We start from the raw sequence: 13,268 nt of genomic DNA, 5'->3' as shown, positions 1-13,268 counted from the left end.
TCACAACCTTTGAGTTCCTCACTGAGACAGCTGACAGCCAAGTGTGCAGACAGGGGGAAATGCTTTCTATGTTTTCATGTTCCTCTAAGGTGAAGGAGCACCCAGTGCCAAAGAGAATATGTTTTGTAATAGAAATTGTGTTCCTACTGATATTGAGGATGCCAGTCTCAAGGAGTCAGAGTCTATGGTAGCAGGGAAAAGCGTCAGAGTGAGAGCTCTCTGATCGTCCCTGCTCTCTGCGGTGTAACCGGATCAGGGCAGAGCAGAGGGACGTACAGGAGGCTTGTTTGCCTCCAAATGAGCCAATGAGACCGGCTGCACATGAGACTGACAGCCTGCCTCAGCGAGCCCGGAGACGCCATTCTGGTCTGGCAACCTCCCGACAGCCAATACGGATCCACGACGGACAGGAACGGAGGGAAAAAACAAAATACGAATTTTGCTTCCTGGAGGTCAAAACGTTACCTGTCACCTGCGACACGGCGGAGTCTCCGAGAGGAGCGAAGAGAATAACATCCACAAAAATGGCTCTGTCACAGTGCCTGGACGACTCGCCTCTGAGGCTGGGTCCCAAACGGTCCGGGGCCGACGACCTGAACCTGCAGGAGGTGTACAACGAGAGACACCGTCTGGCGCTGGAGGAGCTGGTGTCAGGGGGTCCCGACAACTTTCTGGAGTTCCTCAGGAAAGAGAGGATCCCCAACTTTCTGTCGGATGATGAGATGCAGCGGATCCGGAGCGCCGCTGTGCCCGCGCGGTGTGTGTCTCTCCACGGGGAGGACCTGCAGGCGCTGGAGCAGTCGCTCAGCAGCTCCCTGGACTGCTCCTCCGTCACCTATTTCCCCGAGGTGTCGGATGTGGAGCCGCCGCTGCTGGAGCTCGGTTGGCCCGCCTTCACCGCCGGCTCCTACCGGGGAGTCACAAGGGCCGTGGCGCACTTCCAGCCCAGCTATGGGGAGTGCATATATAGCTGCAAGGAGGCTGCCAGACGTATGATTAAAAGTGCCAGAGAGGTATGCACAAAGAAAGTCTTTAAAGCCCAGCTGCGTACTTGTTCACCTATAATCACCTTTTATAGGGTAATTCTTTATTTGGCAACTGATTCGATTATTTCATGTAAAGATAACCTGCAGGCGCTGATGCCACACGGATATCCCTTAAGGGACACACTGTATACATAAAGCTGTAGTCTAGTTTTGTATTCTTTACAACCCCATTGTTACACATTGTCATATTTCTGTAGCTACAATAGTATTTTCTAGGCCTAAAGGTTACCGTGGTGATATGACAGCATGGTTTTGTGTAGTATCATGCACAAGTGTGGAGTGTGGAGTCAAATTCAAATTGATATTTTATAAAATACCCCCCTGCCACAAAATAAGTGTTAGTATATGTATCTAGTCACTCACTAAAACACTTTTGGAGGGAAACTCAAGTTCTACATCTTGTTTGTATCATCCTTAAAATACATGCCAGATTGTCCCCATGGAATTTCCTTGATCATTCTGAAATTTTGGAAGGGTTTTTGAAGTCTTGATCAGAACGAAAGCAGTGACCAAAAAGGATGAAACAAACACAAAATAAAGCATGAATATTCATGGTGACGCTCCTGACGGGAGCTGTCAGTCCAGCCTGTAGATTTGAAAAGAAACATTCCAGCATGAAGGGAGTGTGCGGCTTCAGCAGCACCTCGGGCCTGTGGCGGGCCTGCGTGCCAGATGTGCCTTGACTTGCTTTGCTCCCCTCCATCAAAGTTTGCGTTCCCTCCTCATTAGAGAGCCTTAAACACTGGATTTCCTTTTTGGGTCACATCTTAAAGGCTGTGGTGTGCATAGAGTCTGCTGGCAACCAGTTGAAACCTTAGAAAAATATTCTCATCCAAGTTTAACCATTAGATCATCTGTCCTTTTGTAATGTTAAACCACTCGCTGCACACAGTCTTTATTGTACAACGAGGCCACTGACTGTAACAGCACACCGTGCATCTGCATCGTCACAGTTTGGTTAACAGGAACAGCCTGGTCCTTTTTAATTCAGTGAAATTTAACTCTGTTTTTACACGTCTTCCTGAAAATGAACCCCCACCTGCTATCATCTGCATAAGGTGGGGATCTCCTGACAAAGCTGCATGTGGATAACACCAGTTTAAAGCAATAAATCTGAGCTATGTAAACATCCGTGTCTAATCCTCGACACACAACCTTTACCACAGCATGTGAAATTCCATTCTTCCTTGTGAAAAAGAGAAATCTCAGTGCAAACCGAAGCTCAGACAGGAAAGATGGAAGCGAGCCCTACAGTGCACCTACTTGTCTCCTGTATAAAAGTAACTTGTTTGCTGACCAAGCGTTACTGCCGATTGCCATGGTAACAGACCACAGTCAATAGAAAGCTCATCAGCACACACATTACAGGCAGTGTGTCTGACAGAGATCCGCAGCTCTGTTTGAATAGGACCTTGCATTTGACAATAATAAAAACACAGTCATGTGCTGCATCTGCGAGAGCACGGCTGCAGCCCTAAAAGGAATTCTATTATATTACCTCTGTAATTTTCCACTGCAGGTGATTGCCATAGTTACAGACTCCCTGACAGACCTGGATATCTTTAAGGATCTTCAGGAGGCATGCTCTCTCCGCAAAGTCCCCGTCTACATCCTGCTGGACCAATCATGTGCTCCTGCTTTCCTCAAGATGTGTAGAAATGTCGGTGTGCGGTTGGATGACCTTCGGGTATGTGGTTGGTTCAGTAAAGCTGGGTGTGGCTCTGTGTGCACAACACGAACATCAGATGGCATCCAATTAAAAAATGTCCTTAAATATTTGATACGTCTGGGTGGGTCTGCATTCATCTCTCTCTCCTGTGCTTTCTCTTTGTTTTGTAATCCTCATAGCAAATGAAAGTGCGAACCATCACTGGTACAACCTATTACATGAGATCAGGAGCGAGGATTACTGGGGAAGTTCATGAGAGGTTCATGCTGATTGATGGAAACAGAGTGGCTACAGGTTCCTACAGGTAACAGCCTGCTAACCATTTTACCTAAATGCTTTAGCTGCCTATAATGAAGCATGGAGATGCTGAAAACCCACAGGTTTACCAGGCTGTGGAGTAAAACATTTTTCTTGCTGGGTTTGGATAATCCTAGCTGCTTACTCTCAGTCACGCATGTTGTTAAAGGGATACCGATTTGCCGATTTTTAAAAAGCTTTGTATCATAACAGTGTGGGTAGTATGTGTAAATGAACTGTGGTAGACTTCCCAGCTAGATCTCCCCGCTCATCTCTCAGCTCAGATCTGCTGAATGACATGTTTTCACATCATCCAGCAGGTTTTTGCTGGCTCTAGGGCTGTTGTTCGAACTACAGATTGTACTTCTGCATTTCTGTATGCCCGCCACCACAAACACAAAGAGCACAGAAGCAGGCCATGCTGCCTGCTTAAGCAGTGCGTGAGGGCTACCTCGCTGAACTGCTGCAACTCGTACGTGTGCAGTGTTCACACAGACAGCATTGCTGCTGCGGTGCTGCTGCAGAGCTGCCTGCTAATATAACTATTCTATTTCCACAATTAAAAGCCAGTACTCTCATTTATGGAGCAGTGCAAGCCACTGCATTGCCAACAACATGGTCCTGCAAATATTTCACATTAAAAAGCCTTTTATCAACAGAAATGTTGTCAGAGGGCTTTTATTTTGACATCGAAACAGAAGAGGCTGAGTTAAAAAGAAATACTTATATTCTTTTCCACGTCTATAAGTGATCTAGACATTGAAACTGTAAATATGATTATCAAAAGACCGTTTTCACATTCATTTTCAGAGTATATTTTTGCTGAAACTGAACATGTCACACACAAAAAAATAGGCATGGCTCCTGTTCTTTAGATGTTCTGCCCACATGAGCAGTGCGCTCATGTGGGCAGTGTGGCCTGGGTGATAAATTCAGATTAAACTCTGATCAAACAGTAAAACTCGCCAGTGCTGATCAAATATAAACCAAGACTCTGTTACTGTATTGCCTATTTCTCGCCTAAAATGTTTTCAGAAATACGTTTTAGCTTACTGTTTAACTAGAATTCAATTCAATTCATTTATTACCAGTCAGCTGCCGTATTGTTTTTTGTGGAAGAACGACCAAGCTTGCAATATGTCATCCACCACCACGAGCATGTATTGGTCTGGTGTGGTGCAGTGCATTCTGGATGTTGTAGGTTTTCTACCACCTGAACCAGTGTTTTCTCTGTTCATGTAGCACCATTTTCAAAAGTATTTGTGTCTTTCTACTGCATAGACAGCACAGTTTTATGAGAGGTCCATCTTTCCAGCAGTGTAATACTTCTCTGAATCCCGTCCCTGTGCAGGTTCAACTGGACTGATGGCAAACTACACAGCAGCAACCTAATCGAGCTCTCTGGTCAGATAACAGAGAAATTTGATGAGGAGTTCCGCATCCTCTACGCCCAGTCTCAGCCTGTAAACACTCGAGGACCTCCAAGTGTCCGAAACAGCGGCATCTATGAGCATCTCCTCATCAAACACTCGGTCACTTCCTCCCCTTACCTGACCAGAGAGAGGCCTGTGGAGCCAGTGTGTCTGACCAGCACGCCCAGCCGCAAGCCCCTAAACATAGCTGTCCAGCCCCTGTGTGAACCCACGATTCCAGATCTCCGTAAAACCAACCCGGTGTCCGACTCCTCCACCATAGGTGAGGACTGGACGGGGCAGCAGCACATGCAGGAGGAGATCCTGGCTGGTAGCAGCACTCGGTGTTTCCCTGCAGATCAGCTAGCAGAGAAAGATCCAGAGACCCCCAGCCATGTCCCCTGCCACGCCTCCACTCAGACCACTCGGTCAGTGACAGACAGTGACACCCAGACTGACCTCAAGCTCACACAACACCCCAACCTTATCACACCAATGAGTACAGTGCCAAACCAGGCCACCTTGCCCTCCTCAGTGTCTCCCAGGCAGATCTCGCCCACCCAGGCAGCTCCAGACAGTACCTTAAAGGAATGCTTCCACAAGCTGACCAAAGAGCGCCAGCACCACTACTCCACTATCCGATCCAAGCTGGAGCACATGGTGACCGCCCTGTCCCAGCGGCGAGAGTTAGTGGACGTCACCAACATGACTCAGGGGCCTGGCGCTCACAGCAGGCAGAGGGTACACAAAGACTGTGAGCAGGAACCAAACCCCAGACTGCTTGTTGAAAGTGCGGGCATGGGCACATGGCCAAGAGCCAGATGTGTACACTAGTTTGTCTTCAGGGATTTCGCTGATGGAGGGTAGTGGGGGGAGAGCTATTGCAAGGTTTCTTGTGGATCCTCTGTTTCAAATAAATGGTTTTGGCTTTTGTAGTAGAATTACAGCTTTGTTCTATTTGTCTTTTAGGCAGCGCCCACTTTTGTCCTTTTCCTTCTGTGTCCTGTCTGTGTCAAAGCAGTTTTTCCTTTAATCGTAACGTGAATTGACAGAAATTATATTTTTTTCACCAAAGATGTGGTACTGTAATAATTTTTGACCACCTCGGTTTCATGAAAAGCATTTACAGAGGCGGTTAGGACTGGATAATATCTGCTGTAGTATGAGTGAAAATGCATTGAAGTGCTGTTTTTGGTTATTTAATCACATTTGGCTGCTGTTACTGCATCTACTGAACAACATTCCAGAGAGCAGCTGGCTCTCACTGCATCTTTGCTAATAAACAAAGTAGTATTTTGCTAGATGAGTGCTCATTTCTTTTGTCTTTTCTAACACTTCCTACATGTTCACCCTTTGTTTTCACTTTTAGCTCCGTTGCAGATGAAATTGCAATCAAATCCTTGTGAAGAATATCGCAGAAAAAAATTGCTTCGAAGTTGTAGGATATGTGAGGACACAAAGTGACTTCCCGAAGAGAACGAGCACCTGCGCCTCATGCACTGCAGTGCTGTCATGCAATTAGTTGAGAGAGAGCATCTGTGATACTGGCACCTCTGCTGATTATGTAGCCAATCACAGCTACTGTCCAGGCTGGATTTGGAGAAGAATCTCTGTCACAGATTACAAACATAGATTAGGATGAACTCTGAATGAACTCTTGCACAGTTTGAATTTTATAACTGTTGTTTTCTTGCTGTGATAATATCGTCTTTTATTATATTGTGTATATGAAATGTACCACACAGATTTGTGTTATCAGTCTTTGAAAAGGGGATTCAGGTATCTAAACAGATCATTTTTATGCAGCATTGAAGCTCATAATTAGCATTTATGCAAAGCTCTTTATTAACAATAATTTACTTAAAGTAATCCTGAATCTCCACACACACTGAACCACAGTTCTTCATGGGCACTGTGTGCTGCTGAGACTCACACAAACAGTGTTTCCGTCTTCATATCTCACAATGAAGCGCAAAGGTCATACTGTGAATGATCAAAGCATGTCAGTGTCTCAGCTGTGGCGAAATGTGTAGTCAGAATGCCCCAACGCATAAATGTATGACTCACTCTGAGCTTTATGTGACTAATGTTTAACTATACTGAGGAGATGAGCTGTAAATGTACCATATCAAGATGTACAGATAGCTTTAACCACAGAGAAAGGAAACCTGTTGGATGTAGTTTCTGTACGTGACAGACAGCAGGTCATCAAAGGTTGTGTTTACAGATGAACTTGAGGTTGATGTAAACTAATGACTTTAAATACATTTCCTCCCTGCAGACCAGCAGTTTTACATGTAGGAAGCAAACTTTTAACGGCAAGCAAACTTTCTTCTTTTCACTATTCATTGTACAATAGAGTGCATAGAGTTATACAGAGGAGCACAACTAATGCACATAAAAATTGATGACATAAAAATAACTATGCATAACTTCATTACTTTATCCTATCAGGCATTTGTGTGAAATTTTGTCAGAGTTAGCATATGAATTCTGGAGTTGTGGCCAAAAACATGTTTTGTGAGGTCACAGTGACCTTTGACCACCAGATTTAAATTGGTTCATAGTTGCGTTCAAATGGACGTTTATGCCAAATTTGAGGAAGTTCCCTCATAGTGTTATTGAAATATTGCATTTAGGAGACTGGGATGGATGGACTGTTGGACAGATAGTCGACTGACAACCTGAAAACATAATGCTTCCGGCCACGGCTGTCTCCTCCGCAGAGACATTGAAACACCTACTACAATTTCCTTGTGTCCAAATGTCTTTTTTTGTCCAACCAACAGTGCAAAACTCAAACATATTCAGTTTACAGTGATCAACTCATCATTTGACATCACATATAAATGTGCTGAACTTCCTAACTGCATATTAAACCTTGACCTGCAAAGACATCAATGACAATTAACACATGATACCTAAATATTTAATGATACTGATGGGGCAATTCTGCCTCCATTATATACATTTAGCTGCGTATTTTTATTAAAGAAAAACGCTGAGTACTTCTTCCACAAATTAATTATTCATTTAATAATTTTCTTGTTGTCTTGCATTAAAGGCCTCAGAGACAGCATACCCAATATCAATTAATGAATTCAATGGTTAACTGTAGTTTTGCCCATGTCAGTATTGATATGCTGATATTAACTTTGCTTTGTTTTACAGAAATGTACTAAAAGGTCATAATGAAGCACGATTATATCCACTAACTATAAAATACTGCTGTTACCTACAACTTTGGTAATGAATGTAAAAACAAACACCATGCTTTCCCCAACATATTATAAATGTTTCTCATTTACAAGATGGCACATTATTACCACCCCAACTTAACATCGCCTACACTTCAAACTATTACATGGCAATAAGGTGAAAACAGCAGGAAGTCCTCCTGCCGTGCTGCGTGCATCTCCTACCAGGCAAACACATCAAAATCCTCTGCATTCATTATGTGAAATGGTGCAGCTGAAGGGAATTGATCTACAAGTAAATACAATGGCGGTAATATGCGGGGGAATGGTATTTGTTTTTAATTGGCTGCTGCAAAGCAACCACTGTCTGTAATCAAGGAAGCAGTGGGGGATCCACAACACAACAGTCTGTACCTATTAGGCTCGGCTCACTGGTAAACAGAGAAGCTCGCATATTCCACCTCACATGTTACAATTAAAAAACTATATCTATGATTTACTTTTTAATTGTTTTGTTTTTCCTCAACAGAAAATGCCCATTTTCACTCATTTTTACTCATTTACTGGGGTGATGAGCATTAGCTGTAACACTAGCAGCATTCTGCCACCAGAGAGAGCCCTGTCCTTAGTTAAAAACATGCTCACTGGTTCATTTTTCTCAGTGTGCTCTGCCTCATTCCTCTTACGGAGGAACTGTGGAAATAACAAAGGTTTATTTCTTAGAATGAAACAGCACAATATCAGTCTTTGTCACCATAAACACTTTGCTGAATTATCAAAATTAAATCAAAATGTAGGATATGTTTGTTATAGATTAATTCTGATGGCTGCCTCACAATCTCTTAACCTATAAAATGTTCATATTTTTGGGGGTGGACTTATTTTGAGGAGACAAACAGCGACCGTCTGATGTCCTCTTCAGGTCACTTATGATCCCTGGAGAATTGTACCGGTAGAACCTCTCCTGCTGCATGATGGGTAAAATCCTTGTGGATGTCAGCATGTCTGGCAGAAGGTGTAACATTATATCCTAACAAATATTGTGTTAAGGTCTAATCCAGTTAGTCAGCAGGTGTATGCTGCTGTGCATAAGGACAAATCACATCCATGCAGATGTGAAATAACCTTTTTACTGTATGTGTGTAGAGCCAGGGATAACAACTGTGATCGTTTGCTTTCAGAGGTTACAGTGCATGCTGAATGTCAAAAGGATGTAAATGTGGATTTCTTTGCAAAAACTGTAACGTATCTATTACACTAATCTCTATGAGCAGATATCTGCACATGTATGCAGAATCTGTAGGCAACGGGACAAGATTTTGGGATGTGAAGCGTTCTGGTTTCCGTTTGTAGTCCATGTATTTATTCACCCATTTGTGAAACTGCCTATCCTGTTGGCGGTCGTGGGGGAGCTGGAGCCTATCCCAGCTGACACTGGGTTACAGGCGGCATACACCCTGGACAGGTTGCCAGACTATCACAGGGCTGACACATAGAGACAGACAACCATTCACACTCACATTCACACCTATGGACAATTCAGAGTTAGCAGTTAACCTGCATGTCTTTGGACTGTGGGAGGAAGCTGGAGTACCTGGAGAAAAACCATGCTGACACGGACAGAACTTGCAAACTCTGCACAGGGGGGCTCCCCTACCCAGTGTTCAAACCTCTTGCTGTGAGGTAACAATGCTAACCACTCTACCACCGTGCCGCCTGTAGTCTATGTAGTAATGACCAATTTGAGCAACAGGTGAACAATCCAGGTGGAGAGGTAGAATGCATTTCCTAAAATGCAACCTCTGAACCCATTCGCTGTCGTCTGATGATGATTTAACTTTATATTACCTTTTTTTAAAATTCTATCTGCATTCATATGCTGAAAGAACCTGTGCCAAAAGAGAAAGTCTTGGCCTGGATACTCCAAAATATCGTTCATTGCCACCAGATGCTTATTGTCGTCAGATAATAGCCACTGGGTTCCAAGATTGCAGTTAAGCATTAAGGTTTCAACACTATGAGACGATAACCATCTCAGAAAATATCACAGTTTCATGGTATACAGCATAACACAATTATTATTATTGTTATCAGTTACCATTTTTTTTTATTATTGGTCAGACACTTTAATTCATTGGAACTTTAAACCCTTTAAGAAAATGAAATTACGTGTAAAAAGTCTCAGTTCATACAGAGGTATCCAGTATTATTTCTTTGGCAAATCCTGTTATTTTCAGTATATGACTTGTAGATTTGAAGGCCAGAGGTTGTATTGTATGACGGCAGTATTTTACACTAACAGCCCCTCAGAGTCCCAGAGGACAGAATAGATCAGGATGATGCAGACAGACAGTATTCATCATACAATTGATTATTGGACTTATATCCATCACTGTGTACATTTATGTCGGCTTCCCCTCTGCTTGGATGTGAATGCACAGACTGGACCTCTAACTGTGGCACTATGTATTTGTTATGGCATTATAAAAATAAATTGAATGAACAGTCAGTTTAGTGGGTTTTGCATCAAAATGTTCAGTTTTTGGCACAGGCTCCTGGAAATAACAAACACCAGGTTTGGCTTCTGACACTGACTGACAGAGTCAAACGGCTCTCCTGGTGCCGAACATAAACCTTTTAATTACTGCAAACATGGTTGATGAGTTTGAAGCTTGATTACTTGGCCTTCATTAGTCAGATTGTGAGCTATAGTGACTCCCAGAGGCACAATTTACCATCTCTAAACACTGCCAGCCTCTGTGTTTAGCAATTAGATTTACCCTACAGTACACCCAAACAGGTGTGTGCACCCGCATACACACACAGCCTCATGTATGTACACTCACACGTTTTATTATCAGCTTGAACAAGCAGGGCTGGATGCAGGAATTTCAGTCTGTTTTTTAATTTAGAGAAAGAGCCTGACTAAAAGAAAACACTGATAAAATGTGCTTAGTGTGCTGAGTCCTACATTGTTGAACTCGGCCTGTCATAATGATTTCGTGTTTGCTGTGCCATCTTGGCTTTGTTTTCCATCAGGGCGGCTGGTGGTTGTCACTACACCGAGGAGGGAGCGTTCTGCCTCAGGCCACGACACACTGATAATGAATGTTCAGCTCATTGGAAAAATAAAGTGTCTGAATTATGTGGTCAGGATTTGGCCGTTGTTTAGGTGTGTGAGTCAGACACAGTGACACGCGCGGACGTTCAGTTTGCACAACAGTCAGTCACTTCCTGCGTTACAATGCTGATGCAAGGCCGCAGTTAGGCTAATGTAGGAAGGTAGGAAGGAGGAAGGTATTGTTGATAGACTCTTTGTGCTATACTGCATGTTGAGCTTTAACATGCTGTCCGGCAGCAGCCTGGCCGCTATTTTTAGACGGGTACAGCTGCTCCTTAGCACCCACCCTTAAACCAGCCATTCACCAGAGATTTATGGCACAAGCCCCTAAGAAACAGCTGTAGTGTCTTGCCCCTTGCTCGTCCGAGGAGTGTAAGCTGAGGTTTATCAAGAATCATATTTATTTTGTTTACTATGATGCCTGTTCACAACAGCTGACACCAGTATTAAATGTAGTTATCAGTGAGTGGGATGCCTCATGCAGTTGAACGTTTAAACCACAAGTCTGGAGCGTCCGGTGCTGCAGCGATGAGTCAGACACTGGTCACAACACCACCTGGGTCCAACACAAGTTCAACACTTGTGGCGAGCTGCTCCCCCACAACGCCATGTGTCCCTGCATGTTAGCTCAGCATTCTGTACGTACATCTGAAAAACAACAATATACTGTTGTTTGTCCCTGGTGAAGGTGACTTTGTGCTTGCTCACACGTCCCTGGTGAGGACGGAGAAAAGATTACTAGGACTCTGCGTTTTGAACAAAAAACACACACTTGTCCTTCTGTTAAATTTCTGCCTCGATACTGTATCTAGAGTCTAGTTCACCACAGACCCAGGCTGACCAGCACTGTCACATGATTATAGTCGTGTTAACTGGCAACTGCTGTGGAGATACAGCAGGCAGAGAAATTGGCCTGCTGGTGGCTGCCTTTTTGACTCTGCGTGTGTGTGTGTGTGTTGGGGATGGGCACTAAATACGCAGCTCCCTCAGCCACACTATAGCAGCTAAGCTTAAGTTTAGCTTATCACTGTCAGTTTGTTGTCTCCATTATTCAAAAGGACACCTTATCAGCCAGGGCGACTCGTATTAGCCTCCTCCACTGTGTGCTCCTCCACACAATGATGTTCTACACTGTTCCACATTAACTCTGGTGTCTATTTCAGCAGCTCTCTATCCATTTATTGATGCATGTCTTGCATTGATCCCAGCATTGATTTGCCATGCAATCCATTACCCATCTGTCTGTTTCAGCTGGCTTTTAAATGATCCGTCAGATTGAGCTATTAAGGGGAGTAGTGGTGAAGTCCAAAGGTTGGTGATACATTCAGGGAGAGAGGGGTGCTCTGTGTGTGTGTGTGTGTGTGTGTGTGTGTGTGTGTGTGTGTGTGTGTGTGTGTGTGTTTGGGGGTTGGGTATAGGTGTTGTCAGTGTGCTGTAATATTATATTAACACAATTATATTACTGAGTGTGGACCTCATGTAAATGGTGTAAAGGTGTAAAGAGGGTCTTCCTTCAGTTTAAATGGTCCAGATTATAGAGTAAAAATGTCTAAATTTATGGTAGAACCCAAATTATGTAAAGCTAGGTGTTGAAAACTTCATTTGGCAATTCCCAAAATGTGTCTCCTGTTTTCCATGCCTATATTGTTCTTAAGCTCTCTATGATTAATTTTTTTTTACCCAACATCAAAAACAAAAGTGACATTAAATATCTAGTTAGATTCATAACATCAATAGTTCCTGATTGAATGGGTTAAAAAGTTGTCTGTTGCTACTTTCTTAGCAAAAAGATGTTTACATATGTCAGGGTAGGTATCAAAATAGATTTGTTTGGTATTTGCTCCGAAACAGTGGTATCGTATTGGCACTTGAATCAACATTTTCAAATAGTAGCTATCCTCCGTAAGAAGGTTCCTGTTTTAAATTGATTTTAAAGGAAGACTTTGACGTTTTCGGAAATTTGTTTATTCTCTTTCTTGCTGAGAGTGAGATGAGAAGATTGACCAATCTCTCGTCTGTTAAGTATGAAGCTACAGCCATGAGATTAGCTTAGCTTAGCATAAAGACATAAGAAAGTGGGGGGAAACAGCTAACTAGTGTTGTTCAAAGTTCAGAAATACACCTAGCAACACAAGATCGCTAATTAACATGCTACACGCCTGTCTTGTTGGTTTGCTGTACACAGACTTAAGTATGAATACAACAAGTTGTAGTTTTACAGGAAGCTACATGCTGAAACTATGGTTGTGACTTAGCTACAACTAAGCTAAGTGTCTCCTGGCTCTGGCTTTATACTGAATGGACAGATATGAAAGTGGTATCAATTTTATCAACTCTCTGCAAGAAAGTGTATAAGCGTATTTCCAAAATGTCTGACTCTTCCCCCCCTTTACACTTTGCATTAAAACATTTGTTAGGTGTTTTTTGATTGAAATCGGATAGTGCTTGATCACGTAAAAGTACTGGTGTAGATGCATCCAAACGTGGTCAGGGAATAACTGTGACCACATTTATCAAAAGTGTAAA

At 43.2% G+C, this 13,268-nt stretch overlaps 1 protein-coding gene across 1 annotated transcript; it reads left to right on the top strand.

Moving 5' to 3' along the window:
- Positions 1–11: 11 nt before the first annotated feature.
- Positions 12–5,725, top strand: fam83d (family with sequence similarity 83 member D). Its single transcript, XM_049572246.1, has 4 exons — positions 12–1,013; positions 2,566–2,733; positions 2,895–3,019; positions 4,364–5,725. The coding sequence occupies exons 1-4, from the start codon at positions 306–308 to the stop codon at positions 5,256–5,258; spliced, it is 1,896 nt and encodes a 631-aa protein (XP_049428203.1). The 5' UTR covers positions 12–305; the 3' UTR covers positions 5,259–5,725.
- Positions 5,726–13,268: the final 7,543 nt, after the last annotated feature.

The sequence above is a fragment of the Epinephelus fuscoguttatus genome, linkage group LG1, assembly GCF_011397635.1.
Source record: "Epinephelus fuscoguttatus linkage group LG1, E.fuscoguttatus.final_Chr_v1".
NCBI lineage: Eukaryota > Metazoa > Chordata > Actinopteri > Perciformes > Serranidae > Epinephelus > Epinephelus fuscoguttatus.
The sequence above is the reverse complement of the archived record's forward strand: the minus strand, read 5'-3'. Positions and strand labels throughout refer to the sequence as shown.